The sequence below is a fragment of the Nyctereutes procyonoides genome, unplaced genomic scaffold (assembly GCF_905146905.1).
Source record: "Nyctereutes procyonoides isolate TBG_1078 unplaced genomic scaffold, NYPRO_anot_genome, whole genome shotgun sequence".
Classification (NCBI taxonomy): domain Eukaryota; kingdom Metazoa; phylum Chordata; class Mammalia; order Carnivora; family Canidae; genus Nyctereutes; species Nyctereutes procyonoides.
The window spans coordinates 7,316,227-7,339,182 of NW_026575140.1; the positions used below are offsets into that span (position 1 = coordinate 7,316,227).

General features: G+C 42.8%; 1 protein-coding gene across 2 annotated transcripts in view; it reads right to left on the bottom strand.

The window, feature by feature from the left end:
• RANBP10 (RAN binding protein 10) overlaps positions 1 to 22,956 on the bottom strand; it is a 73,565-nt gene that overhangs the window by 36,794 nt on the left and 13,815 nt on the right. For both annotated transcript variants that reach the window (XM_055304824.1, XM_055304825.1), the window contains exon 3: positions 9,042 to 9,094. In XM_055304824.1, coding sequence (XP_055160799.1) covers positions 9,042 to 9,094 — 53 coding nt within the window. The remainder of the gene's footprint in view (positions 1 to 9,041; positions 9,095 to 22,956) is intronic.

Consider the following 22,956-nt stretch of genomic DNA (forward strand, 5'->3'; position numbering starts at 1 on the left):
AGGCCAGGTACTTCTTGACAGCAGCACCTGGGTAGGCCAAGGCTGGACTAAGTTACCTTCTTCTTAGACCAACTCAGACAGGGGCTGCACTGCTTGACTTGCACTCTGATACTTGCTCTGAGTGACAATGAGATTTGGCATCTAAAATGGCTATCCTCAGGCCATTTTATTAATAAAAGAATTCTTGAAACAAATTATCAGGAAAATCCTGAAGGCACAACACTAGTGGTTTGCAGTCTGTCCATCCACTACTCTGAAGACACCAAGCCAGATGAATTATTTCCCACGTGGCCCAATTCTGTTCTCTTCTCCCCATGTCTCTAGTCTAAGATACCACCGTGTTCTTCTGGGCCACCAAGACAGTCTCCTAACTGGCCTCCCTCCACCTATTCCTGCCCTTACCTCCAAACCGGGCATATCACATCTTTGCTTAAATTGCTCAGGGGCTCCCTGTACCACCTGTTTCCCTGACCCAGCACCAACCATTAGGCCCACAGCTGCTTAAACCCTTTAATCTTAAACCCTTAGCCCTTAGGGACAAGGTTCCAGGTGACGTTATTTTCAAAATTTCTTATGCCTTTTGGTAACAAATTCGTAAAATATCCTGAATATATAAATGAGAAAAAAACAAATGTATAGAAAGCTCTATGGTAGATCGAGAACAAAATCTGTACCTATCTATTTCATAAAATCTGATGTTCTGGAGTATAAATCAGCATTACACAAGTTTTTTAAAAAGGCGGACCATGGAATCCTTTGATAGCTCAGTTGGTAGAGCGGAGGACTGTAAAAGGCAGACCATGGGACACCTGGGTGGCTCAGTGGTTGAGCATCTGCCTTTGGCCCAGGGAGTGATCCTGGGGTCCTGAGATCAAGTCCCACATTGAGCTCCCCTGAGGGAGCCTACTTCTTCCCTCTGCCTGTCTTTCCTTTCTCTGTGTGTCATAAATAAATAAATAAATAAATAATCTTTAAAAATACCAAAAATAAAAGGCGGACCACTTCATATTCCTGATCATGATGTAATAAGGTCAGGCTTGGCCAATTAAACAAATAAATAATGTTCAATCATGTGAAAATTACAAAGCACTCTACAGTCTTGAATATAACCTGGGTCAGGAAGAAAACAGAGGGGATCCCTAGGTGGCTCAGTGGTTTAACGCCTGCCTTCAGCCAAGGGCGTGATCCTGGAGCCCCAGGATCAAGTCCTGCATGGAGCCTGCCTCTCTCCCTTTGCCTCTCTCTCTGCCTCTCTCTCTCATGAGTGAATAAATAAATATTTTTTTTAAAAAAGGAAGAAAATAAAGAATAAGGGATATAATAAATACCCTAAAATGAAAAGCTCAAACTCAAACAGCATAACAGGGGTGCCTGGGTGGCTCAGTTAAGCATTGGCCTTTGGCTTAGGCCATGATCCCAGGGTCCTGGGATCAAGACCCATGTCAGGCTCTCTGCTCAGGAATCTGCTTCTCCCTCTGCCTGCCGCTCCCCCTGCTTATGTTCTCTTTCTGTCAAATAAATAAATAATCTAAAAAACCAAAAAAACAGCATATCAAAAGTTCTAAGTAGAGGCAGCACATGAGTGGTGGATCTGACTCTTAGTTTTGGCTCAGGTCATGATCTCAAAGTCATGAGTTTGAACCCCAAATCAGGCTCCATGCTAAGCAGGGAGTCTCCTTAAGACTCTTCCTCCCCACACCCCTCATCCTCCTGCTCATGCGCACACGCGTGCACTCCCACTCTTTCTCTCTTAAATAAACAAATTAATTAAAAAAAAATTTGTGAGGGGTGCCTGGGTGGCTCAGTTGGTTAAACAACTGCCTTCAGCACAGGTCATAATCCCAGGGTCCTGAGATGGAGCCATATAGGCTCCCTGCTCAGTGCAGAGTCTGCTTCTCCCTCTCCCTCTGCCCCCCCCCACTCATGTTCTCTCTTATTCTCTCTCTCTCTGAAATAAAATCTTTTTAAAAAATTTGTAAGAAGTAAAGTAGTACTTAGAAAAAAATATCTGGGGGTACTTGGGTGGCTCAGTGGTTTCGCGGCTGCCTTCGGCCCAGCGTGTGATCCTGGAGTCCCGGGATCGAGTCCCCATGTCGGGCTCACTGCATGGAGCCTGCTTCTCCCTCTGCTTGTGTCTCTGCCTCTCTCTCTCTCTGACTCTCATGAATGAATGAATAAAATCTTTATTTAAAAAAATATATATATCTAACAATGAACACCTATCTTTATTAGCAAGAAAATTAAAATACAAGACGCCTGGGTGGCTCAGCAGTTGAGCGTCTGTCTTCAGCCCTGGGCATGATTCTAGCATCCAGGATCAAGTCCCACATCAGGCTCCTTGCGGGAAGCCCGCTTCTCCCTCTGCCTATGTCTCTTTCTCTGTGTGTGTCTCTCATGAATAAATAAAAATCTTAAAAATAATAATAAAATAAAATTCATATGGAATTGCAAGGGAACCAAAAAAGCCAGAACATGCCTGAAAAAGAAAAAAAAAATAAAGGATTCATCCTTCTCAATTTCAAAACTTTCTACAAAGCAACCATAATCAAGAGGGTATGGTACAGGCGCAAGGACAAATATATAGATCAGTGGAATAGAATTGAGAATCCAGAAAAAAAAAATCCATGCATCTCCAGCTCAACTGATTTTCAACAAAGATACCAAGATGATTCAGTAAGGAAAGAATAGTCTTCAACAACTGATGCTAGGACAATTGGATAGCCACATGCAAATGAACGAAGCTGGATCCTTACCTCACAGCATAAACAAAAACTAAATGGATCAAAGCCTTAAATAAAAGGTGTTATCACATGACCCAGCAATTCTATTCCCAGGTACACAATCAAATGAAACATATGTCCATAAGAAAACTTGTACATAAGTGTTTATAGCATATATCATAACAGCCAAAAAGTAGACACCGTCCAAATATTCATCAAAAATTCCAAATAGGGGATCCCTGGGTGGCGCAGTGGTTTGGCGCCTGCCTTTGGCCCAGGGTGCGATCCAAAACCTGGCATCAGTAGCCTGGTTTTAAAAAAAAAAATTCCAAATATTAATCAACAGACACATGGATAAGCAAAATGTGATATATCCATATAATAGAATATTATTTCGCCGTAAGAAGGAATGAAATTAGATAAACCTTGAGAACATTATGCTAAGTGAAAGAAGCCAGTCACAAAAGGCCACCTGTTATATGACTCCATTGATATGAAATCAATGGAGGTCTAGAAAAGGAAAAATCATGGAGACAGAAAGTAGATTAGTGGTTTTCAGAGGCTACAGGAAAGGAGAATAAGGGAATGACTGCTAATGGGTATCGAGTTTCTCTTTGGGGTGATGAAAATGTTCTGGAATTAGAGGCTATGGTAGCACAAATTTGTGACTACACTAAAACCACTGAAATGAACACTTTAAATTGGTGAATGTTATGGTATATTTATTAGATCTCAATAAAAAAAGGAATAAATAATAGTTTGGTAACAGTAATCTTTAAAAAAAAAAATTAACAAAATGGAGCACCTGGATGGCTCAGTGGTTGAGCATCTGTCTTTGGCTCAGGTCGTGATCCTGGGGTCCTGGGATAGCGTCCTGCATTAGGCTCCCCACAGGGAGCCTGCTTCTCCCTCTGCTTGTGTCTCTGCCTCTCTCTGTGTCTCTCATGAATAAATAAATAAAATCTTGGGATCCCTGGGTGGCACAGCTGTTTGGCGCCTGCCTTTGGCCCAGGGCGCGATTCTGGAGACCCCGGATCAAATCCCACGTCGGGCTCCCGGTGCATGGAGCCTGCTTCTCCCTCTGCCTGTGTCTCTGCCTCTCTCTCTCTCTCTCTCTGTGACTATCATAAAATAAATTAAAAAAAAAATTTAAAAAAAAATAAAAAAAATAAATAAAATCTTTTAAAAAAACTAACAAAATGGATTAAGTTAGTTTAAAAGATCAATCATGAAGATTTTTTTAGGTTGGGTTTTTTTTTTTTAATTTTATTTATTGGGGCACCTGAGTGTCTCACTCAGGTCATGATCTCAGGGTCGTGGGATTGAGCCCTGCATCCAGCTCACTGCTCAGCAGAGAGTCTGCTTAAGATTCTCTCCCGCTAGGGCAGCCCGGGTGGCTCAGTGGTTTAGCACCACCTTTGACTCAGGGCGTGATCCTGGAGACCCGGGACTGAGTCCCACGTCGGGCTCCCCGGGTGGAGCCTGCTTCTCCTTCTGCCTGTGTCTCTGCCTCTCTCTCTCTCTGTCTCTCATTAATAAATAAATAAAATCTTAAAAAAAAGATTATCTCCCACTCCCTCTCCCTGTGTCCCTCGCCCTGCATGTACTTTCTCTCTCTCAAATAAATATATCTTTTTTAAGTTTTATTTATTTAAGTAATCTCTATATTCCACATAAGGCTTGAACTCACAACCCTGAGATCAAGAGTCATGTGCTCTACACTGAGCCAACCAGGAGCCCCTTTGTTAGGTTTTGATAATATTCATCATAGCCATTTTCTTATAAAGAGAATCAGGTGGCCAAAGCAGAATATATTGAAAGTGATGCCATAAGAAAGAACTTACTTGAACAAGCTAACAAGAGAGGAAGGGAGTCTTCAAAAAATGTCCTTGCCAAAAGACCAATTGGCTCTGATGGATTTGTTGATAAATTTTTCTAAACTTACAAATCAAAAGTAATCTATATATACAGCCATGAAATTAAGGACCCCTCCCAATGACCTAGTAGGATTCTTCTCAACTAAGCAAGATATACTGAGTTATCACAAAATACACCCATAAGGCGCTTATAAATATAACTGTTCATTTCTGATTAAATGCTTCCAAGTAAGTATTTCAAAATAAGGAAAAGGAGTCCCTTTTTAAGCCATTATCTAGCACCTCCTGAAGTTCCATCACATGCCTAAACTCATAATTCTCACTGCCCAGGCAGCCCAGCTTAGCCTCTACCCCTCTGGAAGGCCTCCTCTACACTAGTTCACTTGAACTAGTTACTTCTTAGCAAACCTGCTAGCATTTTGCCTATGCTTAAGACACTCCTTCAGCCCCCACTGCTTAAATAAAGAAGTTTAGGCCCCTTGACATGGAATATAAGACTTTCTTCAACCGGGTCATCCTGACTGTTCCCAGGAAGCCATCCCATCACACTAGGCAACTTATAGATCTACCCATAGGCCTTACCACCACCCAGACCCACCTAGCAAACTCCTATATGTTTCTCAACACGAGACTGATCACCCCTGTAAAGCCACACTAACCTCTCCAACCACCTCCATCAAACACACCAGTATCTATCAAAAAGATACATCAATGCTAAACATCTCATCTGAATTTAACACTAAAGTCTCAAATTCTAGACCCAGCCTAGGCCACCATCATCACCTCCTACCAACCATATATCCAAACAGAGCTTTCATTACAACCATAGGTCTCTTGGAAATCAAAAGCAACTGGTAGAAAGGCTGCCATCATCCTCCATCTCATGTCCCCACTGGAATACATCCTAAGAATTTCAGGTCCAACTCTTTATGAATGGTGATAATTTCAGTTTTGGAGAATGTATGCTCATTAACCCCCAAACACACACCAAAAAAAGCAATCCCAGAAAATGGAAAGTGTCAAAGGGGATTGTGATCTTCCAAATCCAGCAGGATGAACAGCAGCAGGACACTTATTCCTAAGAGGAATGTCTCCCCTCTATCCCTACATCTGTCCTGTGCTAGGTCTTCCCACCCATTCAACCAGCCCTATACCCTGGGAAAGCCAGAGGCATCCATCCTTCCTAGGAGAATCCCTATCTAGCTGCATTCTGATTCCTACTTACTACCTTAAGGACTAATCAGGGAGATTAACAGATACGGCAGGAAGGAAAGCCCTCAGAGCTGGCAGGCAAAATGAAATGAAAATAGGTACAACACCCACAGAGGCCCCTTTCTCCTGCCAAACAAGAGATGTGCCACTGAGGATGTTAAAAAAGGTGCCAACTCTCCTGATATGTTAATGTAGGGACTCTCACCTCATCCACTGTGTCCAGGTCCCTTCTCCCTACAGGCCCACATCTTGCGCCTAGGTGCAGTTTGATAGCACAAGGGCCCCAGATGGACTTCTCTACAATGTTACATTCACAACATCAAAACACATGACCAGCAGCTGGCTTCCAACTGGCCCAGAGAGGGTAAAAAAGCCCATCTTATGAACAATGCAAACAAACCAGGCCAGCTCCACAGGGCTCTATCTTGAAGAAATTCAAGTTTTCCTAGGTAGACCTTGAACCTCCCCCTCCTACCTCATCTACTCTACTCCATGGATCTTGAACCAAATGAGCCATGCAAAAAATAGTTCTTACTCAAGAAGGATGAGCATGTGGAATTCAGAATACCAAGCCTAGCACATAGTAAAATGCTATATTCCCAATCCACCTGAAAGACATGTGAGGACTCCTTAACACAACAGCACTTGCTTTTGTTTAATTCTATTCATACTTTTTTTTTTTAAAGATGTATCTAGGGCATCTGGGTGGCTCAGCGGTTAAGCATCTGCCTTCAGCTCAGATGGTGATCCTGGGGCCCAAGGATTGAGTCCCGCATCGGCTCCGTGCAGGGAGCCTGCTTCTCCCTCTGCCTATGTCTCTGCCTCCCTTTGTGTCTCTCATGAATAAATAAATTTAAGATGTATCTATTTTTTCATGAGAGACAGAGAGAGAGAGAGAGGCAGAGACACAGGCAGAGAGAGAAGCAGGCTCCCCATAGGGAGCCTGTTGCGGGCCTCGATCCCAGATCCCAGATCCCAAATCCCAGGATCAAGCCCTGAGCTGAAGGCAGACACTCAACTGCTGAGCCATCCAGGCATCCCCTATTCATACTTTTAAAACAGATTAATATATTCACAAGAAAGAAAATGTGAAAGTTCTGAAAGTGAAAAATCTTTCTAGTCCTATCCCTAGCCACCCTGTCCCTTCCCAAGAGATAGCCGATATTATAAGTTTTTCTGTAGCTTTCCAAAGATATTCAATGCATGTACAAGCAAGTACAGATACATTCATTTTGCCTTTTTTACTTTTGCACATTTGGTAGCATATTATACACTGTTCTATGGCTTATATTTTCCACTTAACAATATATTCTAGAGATGACTCCAAATTAGTACCTAAACAACCTCCTAATTTTCTTCATAGCTGCATAGTATTCTTTTCTGTGGATTAACAAAAATTCATTTAACCAATGTTCAGGGTTGCTTAAAGTGACATCTAATAACATTATAATAGTTACTTCCGTATAATAAGCTTCTTTTATCTGCCATGAAGGCAGTGCAAAAGTTCAAAGAGCACATTTGGAGTAAGAAAAAGATTAAGAGGCATCTGGATGGCTCAGTCGGTTAAGTGGCCAACTTTTGATTTCGGCTCAGGTCATGATCTCATTTTTGAAATCGAGCCCAGTGTTGGGACTCTCCACTGAATGCAGAGTCTCCTTATCCCTCTCTTCCTCCCCCTCATTCTCTTTTCCCTGCTTAAGGGCATGAACTCTCTCTCTTTCTCTCTAGTAAATAAATAAATAATCTTTTAAAAATTACACAGCTGCGGGGATCCCTGGGTGGCTCAGCGGTTTAGCGCCTGCCTTTGGCCCAGGGCGCGATCCTGGGGTCCCGGGATTGAGTCCCGCGTCGGGCTCTCGGCGTGGGGCCTGCTTCTCCCTCCTCCTGTGTCTCTGCCTCTCTCTCTCTCTCTTCTATGTCTATCATAAATAAATAAATAAATAAATAAATAAATAAATAAATAAATAAATAAATCTTTAAAAAAAAATTACACAGCTGCGTGCTACACAAAGAGGCCAAACATGCCACATACATTCTGATTAATAACTAAAGGTCAGTTTTCACTCATATCAAAGCTGAAAAATGTTAGACCCCTGACAAATTAGTTGAATCTTGAGCAAATCTAGATTTCAAGTACTTGAAATTAGTCAATGAGAAAAAAAATCTGTGATTGATATTAAGCATAGATGATATTAAGCATAGAAAACACATAATGTTTAAGTGCTGCTCTCTTTTTGGAAAAAGCCAGTTGCCTTCTCTGTGTCTGAGGCATAAAAAATAGAGGGCCAGGGCAAAAACATAGGGACTTTAAAACAAAACAAAACAAAAAACATAGGGACTTTGCCCGCCTTCATGATGGTGCTAAGATAGCTTGCACCATGTCACTTATGCCACTATAGGGATAAATGGACTTAGGACCATCTTCTGGAACTCACCAGCTTCTGTTGGAGGTTTCTATCCCCTCAACTGTACACAGCCCAAGACTAGGTAAGGGTCACTAGGCAGAAAGTAGCTGAAAGGGCTCCTGGGAAGTAGAGGAGGACCATCTGCAGGGCTCAGAGCATTCCACAAATCTGAATGAGGTTGCTGACTGACAATCCAAGTCTTGCACACATACTATTTATTAAAAAAATCACCTCAACCATGTTCCAAGTGGGAGGCCACTTAAAAACTTGATCATTGGGCAGCCCAGGTGGCTTAGTGGTTTAGTGCCACCTTCAGCCCAGGGCGTGATCCTGGAGACCCAGGATCGAGCCCCATGTCAGGCTCCCTGCATAGAGCCTGCTTCTCCCTCGGCCTGTGTTTCTGTCTCTGTCTCTTTCATGAATAAATAAAAAATAAAAAATAAAAACTTTATCATTAATATGGTCCAGTAACAAAGAAGCCAGAATTGGCAGCAGCCTTCCTCTCCATATATGCCAGAGTCCCAGGCTGGTCAAAGGCTAATGGGAATAACAGTTACAAAGGCATATCCCCACTAGGAGCAAGCTCAGGTTGGTTTTAACTGCAAGCAGTTCAAATTCCATGAATGATGAACACTTGCTAATTAATTTTTAAAATGGAAGCCCATACCATCCCACCCATGGCCAAGTTTTATGATCTTCCACCTTATGACCTGGCTTTGGGTAAGGTAGGCAGCAAAGTTCACTCTATCCTCTTGGCTGCTACCATGATTCTCATCATAGAATGGATCAGGGAAGCAGAACAAATATTCTCTTAACCAGTGACTCACCAGGAAGTCTGTTCATGTTGACGCCTTGAGCTGACAGTCCTATTCCCATGTACCTTCAAAAAATCACACACACAAAATTTTTGGTTAGCAAATGGTTATGTGCCTCCCTTCTAAAATATTTCTTGGTAAAAGAAAAACGGAAAAGCAACAAATATAGAGACTTTTTTTTTTTTAAAGATTCCACTTATTTATTCATAAGAGAGACAGAGAGAGAGAGAGAGGCAGAGACACAGGCAGAGGGAGAAGCAGGCTCCATGAAGGGAACCCGACATGGGACTCGATCCTGGCACCCTGGGATCACACCCTGAGCTGAAGGCAGACGCCCAACCCCTGAGCCACCCAGGTGTCCCGAATATAGAGACTCTTAATACACTAAGTGGTTCTTACAGAAGCTTCACATCTTTCTTTTCTTTTTTTTTTTTTTTAAGATTTTATTTATTCATGAGAGACACAAAGGGGGGGGGGAGGGCAGAGACACAGGCAAAGGGAGAAGCAGACTCCATGCAGGGAGCCCGACATGGGACTCAATCCCGGGCCTCTGGGATCAGGCCCTGGACTGAAGGCGGCGCTAAACCGCTGAGCCACCCGGGCTACCCCCACATTTTCATTTTCTAAGGAAAATCATCCCAATGTCTTAAGTAGCTGGAGAAACAAGAGGTAGTTTGTGTGTTTATAAGTAGGAACCACTGGTTTCAGTTTCAGAAGAAAGTTTCCTGAAATCACTGTTTCCAGCCCCTTGGTTTTTGGCTCCAGCTAAGGCAGTGGAATCTACCCTCAAGAAGTAACTAAAGTAAGCAGATGAATCCTAGGTAGTGCTTGGCAGAGTGATGCAAGATCAATCCAACAAGGACAAGCCACTCTTCAGCAAGGACCAAGACACAGAAAAAGTACAGCTAGGCTGGCTCTGTAGAAGACTGTAAAGACACCTCACACAGGGCTTCTCCAAACTCATTACCTTTGCCCCATACATTCACCACTGGCCCCCTGATCATCCAATGTTGGGGGGGGGGTGGCTGTCTTTAAGCCCCTGAGACACCACCCCAGCCCCACTCTTCCCACCTAAATACCTAAACAACTAAGCCAACCACAGCAAGGTGGGGCCCATGCTGCACAACTCTGTCAAAGATATCTCAGTGGCATTCATGAGTAGGCAGGCCAGAAAAGGAAATGAACACAGTTTCTCAGTCTGTTGGTAGTATGCAAGGAAATAGTGAGGTATTTCCCCAAGAACTGAAATAATTATCTTCTAAGAATACAATAGTAGAAACCCACACATGATGCCTTATATTAACCATGTATGAGTGCCAACAGGTAGTTGAGAAGCTCAGAGTACTAAAAACACCAACCAAGAGGGCTGAGATATAACTATGGTTGCATAACAATGTAAATGTACTTAAGGCCACTGAACTTACACTTAAAGATGGTTAAAATAGTCGATTTATATTATGTATACTTTACCACACACACAAAAATGTTTTTTAAAGCAATTACATGGGGTTGCCTTATTTTGACCATTTCAAGTAGCTGCACATTTACATTCCAATTATTCCCTATCGTAAATAATTCTGCAAGGAACACTTCCACATACATTTCTCTGTCTGGGATTATGTCTTTCTTTCCCAACATGTACCATGCACCTATGTACCTGTTTCCTAACACTACCTGAGTTCCCACAACATGGTGTTCCTGTCTCTCCAAGTCCTTCATCTACAGTAAATGCCCCTTTGCCCTTCTCTGGCTGGCTATACCAGTGGGTTTGGGGGAGCAGACTCTATCATCCAAACAAAGGACCAGGCAGAGAAGGCAGGCTCTGACCCACACATCCTCCTCTGAAACCAGCTATCTCATCATGCTGGTGGGAACCAGGAAGACACTGACCAACCCATGACCCTGATAATCTGGCCTGCAGGAGTTAGGGAAAGAGGAGGAAAGGGAAAGGAACAGCACTTCAAAGAGGGACTTGCAAGGTTCAAAGGACCCAGACTCTCCAAGTGCCTGCTACCTCCTGCCAAAAATGGACATTGAAGAACCATCAGGAGCAGAAGCAGTGTAAGCCTCCTGGCAGGATTACCATTAGATTAAAACCTGCACTTTTTCCTGGAAAACCAGCAGCCCAAATAATCAGCTTCCTTGCTTTACATGGTAGAAGCTGCCAAAAGCCAGTCTCCATTCTCTTAATGCCTCAGCTGACCAAGCAGCAAATGACCTCAACTGCCTTGCAGTCATCAATAAAATCATGTACCACATACCCAGGGGTTTCCCTGACTTAGAGGTCAGCCCACTCATCTTGTCCTATCTGAAGGGGCCTGAGTCCCTGCCCAATACTACATGTGATCCCATCCCTGACATACAGGTTTCCTGACACTAAGACGAGGGTTTGTGTTTGGAGCACATGTTTCCTGGATAACTCTTAACCACTTAAAGCTAATGCAAATAGGGAAGGTTGAGCAGCTTGGTGACCAGCAACCAGGGTCTAATTCCACAAATTTCCATGGGAATGAGGAACTACTAAGGCATATGCACTCAAACTTAAGTTGCTTAGGCTTCTGTACTGGGGAAATCTTTTCCACCTCCAGCAGCTAGCCCTCAACACCTTTCTATAAACTCTGCCCCAGAGATGGAATAGTGTTGACCAGTGGATGGTCTGGGAGCCTTTACATAAACCCTAGGGTCAACTCGTGAATCCAAGTGGATGATCTAAGGGCAGAGCACCCAGAGGAAATCCAAAGCCAACACATGGATGCATGTCACCTGCAGGTATCAGTGAGCAACCCCACAGGAACCTAAATTGCATATTCATATGAAGTTGGAGCTGAGTCGGTGTTCAAAACAAATGAGTCCCAACTCTTCAAACAATGGGTGACATTAAGTCTTTTGCAAAAGTATGATGTTCTAAAATTACAAAAAGACACAGCCTTCTACCTTTCAGCAAGTCTTCATGTACTTGAAAACTATTATCCAACCAGTCTGAGATAAGCAAGGGCAAAAAAGCTATAAGGACCTCATGAACAGGGCAGCCATGGTGGCTTAGCAGTTTAGCGCCGTCTTCCACCCAAGGCGTGATCCTGGAGACCCGGGATCGAGTCCCACGTCAGGCTCCCTGAATGGAGCCTGCTTCTCCCTCTGCCTGTTTCTCTCTCCCTCCCTCCCTCCCCCCATCCCTCCCTCCCTCCTTCCCTCTCTGTCTCTAATAAATAAATAAAAAATCTTAAAAAAAAAGGACCTCATGAACATACTAAAAAACACTGAATTATATACTGTAAGTGGGTGAATTGTATGGTATGTTAAGTTATATCTCAGTCATACTCAACAAACTAGTAATAAAAGGCAACTGTCTAGGGATGTCTGGGTGGCTCAGTGGTTGAGCACCTGCCTTCGGCCCAGGGCATGATCCTAGAGTCCTGGAATTGAGTCCCACACCAGGCTCCCTGCATGGAGCCTGCTTCTCTCTCTGCCTATGTCTCTGCCTTTCTCTCTGTGTCTCTCATGAATAAATAAAATCTTTTAGAAAAAAAGGCAACTGTCTTAATAATTAAGGCCATATATGATAAGTCCACAGCTAACATCAAACCTAATGGTAAAAGACTGAAAAGTTTTTCCTAAGATCAGGAACAAGACAAATATGCCTGTTTGCCACCCTAACAGAGTATTAGATGTTCTAGCCAAGCAATTAGACAAGAAAAAAGAAATAAAAGGCACCAGAACTGAAAAAGAATAAGTAAAACCATCTCTATCCACAGATGATATGATCCTGTATGTAGAAAACCCTAAAGATTCCACAGAAATGCTATTAGAATAAACAAATTCAGCAGAAGTAGAAGGATACAAAATCAACACACAAAGAGCAGTTGTTTTTCTATTACACAAACAGTGAACAATTGAAAAAGGAAATTAAAACAATTTGATTTATAATAGCATTATAAAGTATAAAATACTGGGGTGTCTGGGTCGCTCAGTCTGTTAGATGTCCAGTTCTTGGTTTTGGCTCAAGTGATCTCAGGGTCATGAGCTCTAGTACTCTGCGAACAAAGTTTGCTTGAGATTCTTTCTCCCTCTCCCCATCCTCCCACTTGCTCTCTCTCACACTAAAATAAATAAGTCTTAAAAAAAAAAAAAAGAAAGAATAAAATACTCAGGAATAAAGTAGACTAAGGAGTTGAGTGTCCGCCTTTGGCTCAGGCCGTCTTGATCCCTGGTCTAGGGATCAAGTCCCACACTGAGTTCCCTGTGAGGAGCCTACTTCTCCCTCTGTCTCTGTCTCTCTCTATGTGCGTCTCATGAATAAATAAATAAAATTAAAAAAAAAAAACTTAACCAAGGAGACAAGGAGACAAAAGACTATACTACTAAAAACTACAAAATGTTGCTGAAAGAAACAGAAGATACAAATAAATGGAAAGACATCTGTGTTCACAAATTGGAAGACTAATATTGTTAAGATCCCTAACTACTGAGTGTGAAACACAGATTTTTTTTTTTAAAGATTTTATTTATTTATTCATGAGAGACACACACTTAGAGAGAGAGAAGCAGAGACACAGGCAGAGGGAGAAGCAGGCTTCATGCAGGGGCCTGATGTGGGACTCGATCCCTGGACTCCAGGATCACGCCCTGGGCCAAAGGCAGGCGCTAAACATTTGAACCACCCAGGCATCCCTCAAAACACAGATTTAATGCTATCCATATGGCATCTCAAGGAATAATAAATAGCCAAAACAATCTTGAAAAAAGAGAAAAAAGTTGGAGGACTCACACTTCCTGATTTCAAAACTTACCACAAATCTGTGATAATCAAAACAGTATTGGTACTGGCATAGAGACAAACATATAGACCATAGTAACAGAATAGAGAGCACAGAAATATACCCTCCCATATGTGGTAAACTGATTTCGACAAAAATGCTAAGATCATTCAATTGGAAAATGACAGTCTTATCAACAAATGGTGCTGGGACAACTGGATATCAAATGCAGAAGAATGAAGTTGGGCCCCTACCGTAACCATATGCAAAATTAACTTAATACAGATCAAATAAACAAAGACCTAAAACTAAAACTCTCTGAAGAAAACAGAGGAGAAAGGGTTTACATTGGAAACAGCAATGATTTTTTTTTGGATATTACACCCAAAACACAGGCAACAAAAGAAAAAAAGTAAACTACATCAAAATCGTAAACTTTGGGGATCTCTGGGTGGCTCAGCGGTTTAGCACCTGCCTTTGCCCCAGGGCGTAATCCTGGAGTCCCGGGATCAAGTCCCACATCAGGTTCCCTGCATGGAGCCAGCTTCTCTCTCAGCCTGTGTCTCTGCCAGTCTCTCTCTCTCTCTCTGTCATGAATGAATAAATAAAATCTTAAAAAAAAAAACCTTAAACTTTTGTGTCTAAAAGGACACCATCAACACCGTGAAAAGCAACCCACAGGACAGGAGAAAATATCTACAAATAGTATGTGATATGGGTTGGTGTTTTTAAAGATTTTATTTGTTTATTTGAGAGAGCGAGTGAGCAAAACAGAGAGGGAACAAGTGGAAGGAGGGGAAGAGGAAGAAGCAGACTCTGTGAAGCAGGGAGCCTGCCACAGGGCTCGATCCTAGGACCCTGGGATCATTTCTGAGCCAAAGGCAGACAGTTAACTGACTGAGCCACCCAGGCACTCCTGATTAAGGGTTCAATATCCAAGATATTTAAAGAACTCCTACAACTCAACAAAAAAAGCAAAAAAACATAACAAAACAGAAAATCTATTAAAAACAGGCAAGTGGGACACCTGAGTGGCTCAGTGGTTGAGTGTCTGCCTTTGGCTCAGGGCCTGATCCCGGAATTCTGGGATCAAGTCCCATACTGGGTTTCCCGCATAGAGCCTGCTTCTCCCTCTGCCTGTGTCTCTGCTTCTCTCTCTCTGAATAAATAAAATCTTAAACAAACAAACAAACAAAAAAAAAAAAACAGGCAAGCACTTGAGTAGTTATAGAGACAAATGGCTAATAAGCACATGAAAAGATGTACAGCCTAACTAATCACTAGAGAAATTAGATCAAAACCACAATGTGAGGGATCCCTGGGTGGCCCAGCGGTTTGGCGCCTGCCTTTGGCCCAGGGCACGATCCTGGAGACCCGGGATTGAATCCCACGTTGGGCTCCCAGTGCATGGAGCCTGCTTCTCCCTCTGCCTGTGTCTCTGCCTCTCTCTCTCTCTCTCTCTCTCTGTGTGTGTGTGTGTGTGTGTGTGTGACTATCATAAATAAAAAATAAAAAAATAAATAAAAATAAAAATAAATAAATAAATAAACAAACAAACAAACAAACACACAATGTGGGACCCCTGGGTGGCTCAGCAGTTGAGCCTCAGCCCTGGGCTCAGGGCATGATCTCCAGCTCTAGGGATTAAGTCCCACATCGGTCTCCCTGTGAGGAGCCTGCTTCTCCCTCTCCCTGCCACTCCTCCTGCTTGCTCTCTTTCTCTCTCAAATAAAATCTTTAAAATTAAAAAAAAATAACTACTAAAAAAATCACACTACGTTTTTAAAAAGCTTGATTTTTAACAGAATTTCACTTCTGGGTATATACTCAAAAGAACTGAAAACAGGGACTTGAATAATTATTTGTACATCCATATTCATACTAGGATTATGCACAACAGTCAAAAGGTGAAAGTAAACCAATCCAAGTATCTATCGCTGAATGGATGAATGGATAAACAGAATGTAACATCTGTACACAGTATAATATTCAGCCTTAAAAAGGAAAAAATTCTGGGGTGCCTGGCTGGCTCAGTCGGAACATGCAACTCTTGGGGTTGTAAATTCGAGCCCCGTGTGGGTATAGAGATTACTTAAATAAATATAACTTTAAGAAAGGAAGGAAATTCTGATATTATACTACAACATGGATAAACTTGAAAACATTGGGACACCTGAGTGGCTCAGTGGTTGAGCACCTGCCTTTAGCTCAGGTCATGATCCAGGGCCCCTGGATGAGTCCCACACTGGACTCCTCGCAGGAAGCCTTCTTCTCCCTCTGCCTATGTCTGCTTTTCTCTGTGCCTCTCATGAATAAAGAAATAAAATGTGGGATCCCTGGGTGGCACAGCGGTTTGGCGCCTGCCTTTAGCCCAGGGCGCGATCCTGGAGACCCGGGATTGAACCCCACATCGGGCTCCCGGTGCATGGAGCCTGCTTCTCCCTCTGCCTGTGTCTCTGCCTCTCTCTCTCTCACTGTGTGCCTATCATAAATAAATAAATAATTAAAAAAATAAAGAAATAAAATGTTTAAAAAAAAAAAAAGAAACTTGAAGACATCATACTAAGTGAAATTAGTCAGTCACAAAAAGACAACTGCAGGGAGCACCACAGTGGCTCAAGTTGTTGTCTGACTTCGACTAAGGTCAGGACCTCAGGGTCCTGGGATCAAGCCCAGTGTCAGGCTCCCTGCTCATAGGAGACTGTTTGCCCCTCCCCGTTGCTCATGCTCGCATGTGCACTCTCTTATGCTCTCAAAAAAAAAAAAAAAAAAAACAACCTTAAAAAGACAAATTTTGTTTGATTACACTTATAAAAAGCATTTAGAGTAGTCAAATTCATAAAGACAAAATAGAACGGTAGTTACCAGGGTCTAGGGGGAGAATCAGGAGTTACTGTTTAATGGGGACAGACTTTCAATTTGGGAGATGAAAAAAGTTATGGAGATGGATGGTGGTGATAGTTGCACAACAATGTGAATGTACTTAATGCCACTCAACTGTACATTTAAGAATATTAAAATGGTAAATTTTATGTTGTGTATGTTTTATAATAAATAAATGAATACATATCAATCCAACTGCCCCTTGTCCCAAAAAAGGTTCAAGTTCACTATCATCAGCTGTAACATTTGTTATTACAGAAAATCTTTTCCTCTATTCAAGCTTGGGGATTTAGGATTCAGGGAGACAATACCTTCACATGTTCATTCTTTCAGAAGTGTCATCTCTGGCCAACACCCAGCATGTGGATATGTGTTTACTCAGTTCTGATATCCCCTAAATACCAATAACCCAAGCCATCCAAACACAAGAGATGGACCCAAAGTTTACAGGCCCAAACCCTATGTCTTATGCTACAATTAACAAACTGATACAAGGCCTGCTGCCTACCTCAGGATGCAGGAGATAGAGGAAGGAACCCGCAGCCCTCAGAGGAAAATCATGGAACCACAGCAGTGCTGGGCACATAACAGACATTCAACAAACCCCGAGCATTCATCCATTCATGGTCTGGAACTTTATCACCAATGTCACAGGATCTTTCCCAACTATATTACAAGGGAACCTAAGCTTCTAGCTGGTATGGTGAGATAATAAAAGAGCTACTCTGAACTCAGCCACAGCACCTCCAGTACTATTCGCCCCTCTTGCAGACACTGGACTTTAGCAGTGAGATTAAATAACTTACAATCATGAAGCTAGTGACATTATAGGCATAGAGGGGAAGTCTACTACTCCATCCACTCATGAAAAATCTAAGGAGGCCTGAGGTTCCCTCTCAATCACCAACAAATGACATGTGTAGTGCTTTGCCAGGTCATGGACTCATGTGATCCCAGCTCTCTGACAGGCTGGCAAGAATAAAGTAAAATAATAAGGAAAGAGCATAATGAAAACCCCAAACCCACATATATGTGTTCTCCTGGACACATATAGTAGTACCTCTGCATCTAAGCAGCATTGACAACACCTCTCTCCTCTATGGACCTCTGGTGGCACTTGAAAATGAATAAATTGTTAGGAGCTGTTGAAACCTTGCTAAAGTGGAGTGATTCAGTAAAAACAGGTGTGATAAATTTCTTTTTACAGAAGCCCTTGAGATCATTCACCCACTCTATAAAGATCCTCTGTGTCCAATATGGTGTTGGGGACACAAGGATTGGGGTCTGAATTCAGTTACTGCACTCTAACAGTTTCTAGAGGCAAGGGGCAAGCCAAAGACTCAGGATGCACTGACTCGGGGATTCCCAGAGGATGTGAAGGCTGAGCCAAGACCTGGTAAGGAGTGAGAGGGCAGAGAGGACCATGTTCCATGCAGAAGCAGCAGAATGTGCTGAGACATAGTGGCAAGAACACAGCTCCACAATCAAGGAACTAAGAGAAATTAGTATGGCTGGGTCACAGCTTGGGCAGACCTAAAAAGAACCAAAGCTGGAGCAGGAAATGGGCTATTCACATACAGCCTGCATGGCAGCTTAAGGAGTTTGAACTTCATGGAAGGTAAATAGGAAGCTACAGAAAGGATTTAGAAAAGGGTGCAGCTGATCAAAGCACTAATATCTGTAAAATGGACTGAAGAGGCAAGCAAAACCAAAGGCTTTACAAGGGCTGGACAAGGACAGAAGCAGTGAGGATGGCAAGGCATGGAGAGAGCCCACTGTTCTTTTTTTTTTTTTTTTTTAAGATTTTATCTTGGGACGCCTGGGTGGCTCAGGGGTTGATCATCTGCCTTCGGCTCAGGGAGTGATCTTGGGTGCAGGGATCAAGTCCCATATCCGTCTCCCTGTGAGGAGCCTGCTTCTATGTCTCTGCCTCTCTCTGTGTGTCTCTCATGAATAAATAAATAAAATCTTTAAAAAAATAAAAACAAAGATTTTATCTTTAAGTAATCTGTATACCTAGGGATCCCTGGGTGGCACAGCGGTTTGGCGCCTGCCTTTGGCCCAGGGCGCAATCCTGGAGACCCGGGATCGAATCCCACATCGGGCTCCCGGTGCATGGAGCCTGCTTCTCCCTCTGCCTATGTCTCTGCCCCTCTCTCTCTCTCTCTCTGTATGATTATCATAAAAATAAATAAATAAAATAAATAAATAAAACCCTAAGAAAATCTTTAAAAAAAAAAAAAAGCAATCTGTATACCTAATGTGGGGCTCGAACTTACAACCCTGAGGTCGAGAGTCACATGCTCTACTGACAGCTAGCCAGGCACCCCTGAGCCAAGTGCTCTTTAGAACACAGTAAACTTAGATGCATGGGGGAGGAGATGCCTGGGACACAGCCCAGCAGAGCTAGTCACCATAGAAAGGGCTCCAAACTTTGGAGCCTAAGTACTTGGCCTCTCAGTAGTGGCCCTTCCCCAGCTCTCTTCCAACCCTGGCATTTACACTGTGTGCAAACAGCTGAAAAAGAAACATACCTGCATCAGAGCAAATGTATCAGGCAAGCCCAGATTCAAATCCCACCCCTACCACTGAGTTCACCATATGCCCAAGTCAGCTTGTCAGAGACTGTTCCTTAGCTATAATCATCAGCCCTAAAAGCCTTCAGTGTAGCCATTAAACAGGATCCTGGGCATGGTGCCAAAAGGGCTGCTAGTGGACAGTGGATGACTCCACTGTGCTTTAGTTCACACCTAGAGGCTTTTCTACCATTGGAATCAGGTAAAATAGGCCATTTCTGAAGGCCTGGATCTTGGAACATCTAAAAACAAGGGCCTGTCTACTGGGGATTGCCAAGGAAAAAGGAGATGAGCATTTGCTTCCTTCTTCGTAATATGTCAGACAATGCTCTAACACTAACAGATACAAGCTGCCTTGGTCACCTGGGAGGGAGGCAATATGGGTTCTCATTCCCTAAAGCAGGTAACTGGAATAGAGCTTAGCTCCCCTATATTTAGCATCTCCACTAGGACCTTCTTTTCAGGCAGCAGGATATATCTGAGGAGCTTGAGGGCAAACTTATTAACCCCATATCATGACTGAAAGTAGGGTAAACCCAGCCGATTTACTCCTTTCTCCCATATGGCAGCAAAATGGAAAATACCCTTTATCAGAGAGGTGAGACAGCCAGTAAGTGTGAAGGGACAATAGATAAGCTCTTCGGGGCAGTGAGACCATGAACTGGCCTCTACCTTCTCTGTTTCTACTTCACTGCCAAAACCACAACACAAGCTAGAGCTAGAAGAGTAACTCTATCTGTGGGGCTCTCGCGAGAAGAGGACAGCAAGTGAGCACAGCTCTGGCCAAGCTGGAGAGCAAGACAGAGGAAGAGCAACGGCTCTGGCAAGCCCCTCCGCTGACCACACAGCCAGGTCCGCCCTGAAGCTCTCACCATACACTGCAGGCAGCAGAGGAGAACAGGGGCCCTGGTAAGTCACCTACAATGAAAATAGACTGGTGGTTTCTGGGGCCCATGCTGCCCTCCCCTTGCCTCTGCTGACTCTCCCACAAAAGCAACAGTCTGCTGAAACCTTGCAGTCACGGGGGGATATGAGTGCACTCCAGTCAGCTTGGATTCTTCTTTTTTCCTCTCTGGTTTTCCATATTTTCTACAATTAACATAAATTACTTTAATATTCATAGAAAAATCATTTTCCAGAGCCAGTTGATGGCACATACTGAGGAGGTTGTTGGCTCTCACCCATCAGACTCCCAGGGCAACATTTCAGTGCCAGGGAGACACAGCAGGGGACCTGGTTTTCATGGTCAACCGCTCAGTACACCCACTTCCCTGAGCCTTGACAGGAGGGCAGAGGCTGCATGTGAAGAGTACACCTTCAGAAACAGCAGGAAATTGTCAAAATCCCTGCTCAGCAGAGGAGCTGGGGCTCTGGCGCATGTAGTACCAGGTGAGTCCCAAGCACAACCCAGAGCATACACCCAGGAAATCTTCCTGCAGTAACACTGGCTCAGCACAGCTCCAACTGACCCAGACAGGCCTGATGGTGAACAGAGGATGGGACCTTAGAAACCAGACCTTTGGAGTCTCACAGCCTCCAGAGACATACAACAAGACCTGGGGCCAGGAGACCAGACTTTGCTGTTATCACCCATCCAGTCCTGAGAGACAGCCTGGAGCACCATACACAGGGAACCTTTTTGGCAACAAATTTAACACTCCCTTCCTGCCTCCTGAAGAGAAGTAGAAGAGTTTTAAAGTGACAGGAATACTTTGCAGCAGGACTCCAGAGACAACATCCCAGACTCTGAAGCACCGTCTCAGACACTCCAGCCTAATTCAGGACTCTTGGTCTCAGATATCACCCCACATCTCAAGTTCCCTATCAGAAGAGGAGAGGCTGGACTAAAGGGCTTCTAAGTTCCTTCCCTGCTCTGACCTAGAGACTTCAATTCTTGGCAGAATAATGTCTGGATACTGTTACAAATGTGCTGTACCCAGATGCAAGCCCAAGATGGGGTAGATACTGAAACAGCAATCAAAAAGCCACCAAGAAGACATCAAAAGAAAAGGCAATTACAGACCAATATACTTTATCAACATAAATACAAAAATTCTAACAAAATTGCAGCAAACCAAATCCAACAGTGTATTAAAAGGATTACACACCATGATCAAGTAGGATTTATCCCAGGAAGCCAAGGGTGGGTTCAACATTAAGAAAATCAACCAATATAATAAACCACATTAATAGAACTAAGGAAAAACACTCATTTGATCATCTCAATTGCATGCACAAAAAAACATTTCACAAAATCCAACACTCCTTCATGACAAAAGCAGGAATAAAAGTAGGAATAAAAGGGAACTTCCTCAATATGATAAAGGGTATTTACGAAAACCCAATGGTGAGCTTTTCCCCTAAGACCAGAATAAAACAAGTATGCCCACCTTTCACCACTAGTATTTAACATTGCACTAGAGGTCCTAGCCAGAGCAATCAGATAAGAAAAAGAAATAAAAGGCATTCAAATAAGAAAATAAGTAAAACTGGGGATCCCTGGGTGGCTCAGGGGTTTAGCGCCTGCCTTTGGCCCAGGGCGCGATCCTAGAGTCCCAGGATCGAGTCCTGAGCCGGCCTCCCAGCATGGAGCCTGCTTCTCCCTCCTCCTGTGTCTCTGCCTCTCTCTGTTTCTCTCTCTATCATAAAAAAATAAATAAATAAATAAATAAATAAATAAATAAATAAATAAATAAATAAATAAAATCTTTAAAAAAAGAAACTTAAGTAAAACTATCTCTATTTGCAGATGAAATTATTTTTTTTAAGATTTTATTTATTCATGAGAGACACACAGAAAGAGAGAGGCAGAGACAGGCAGAGGGAAAAGCAGGCTCCATGTAGGAAGCCCGACGTGGGACTCGATCCCAGGTCTCCAGCAGGATCACACCCTGGACCAAAGGCAGCACTAAACCACTGAGCTACCCGGCTGCCCAGAAGTGATCTTACAAAAAAATCCCCAACAGTACACAGAAAGCTCATAAGAGCTAAACAATGAAATCATCAAGGGTGCAGGATAGAAGATCAACACACACAAAGCAGCTGTGTTTCTATGTACTAACACTAAACAATCTAAAAAGGAAGTTTAAAAAATAATTTTATTTATAACATAGCATCAAAAAAGTAAAATATTTAGGAATACATTTAGCCAAGGAAGCAAAAGACTCATACACTAAAAACTATAAAACACTGTTAAAAGAAATTAAAGAAGATACAAATAAATGGAAAGACATCTTGTGTCCATATTAACAACTTAATATTGTTAAGATAGAGTATTATGAATACTCTCCAAATTGACCCTAAAAGTCAATACAATCCCTACCAAAATTCCAACAGTGTTTTTTTTGTTTGCAGAAATGGAAAAGTCAATCCTCAAAATGATATGGATATGCAAGGGACCCTCAAGTAACTAAAACAACCTTGAAGAAGGAAGAACAAAGTTAAAGGATTCACACTTTCTGATTTCAGAACTTACTAGACTACTACAGTTAATCAAAACAGTGTGGTAATGACATAAAGTAGACACAGACAAATGGAATAGAATTTAAAGTGCAGATATACACCCATATCTATTGCTAAATTACTTTCAACAAAGGTGCTAAGTCCATTCAGTGGGGAAAGAATTGTTTCTTCAACAACCGGTGCTGGGAGGCATCAGCATCTGGGTGGCTCCCTTGCACCCAACTCTTTTTTTTTTTTTTTTGTATAGTTTTT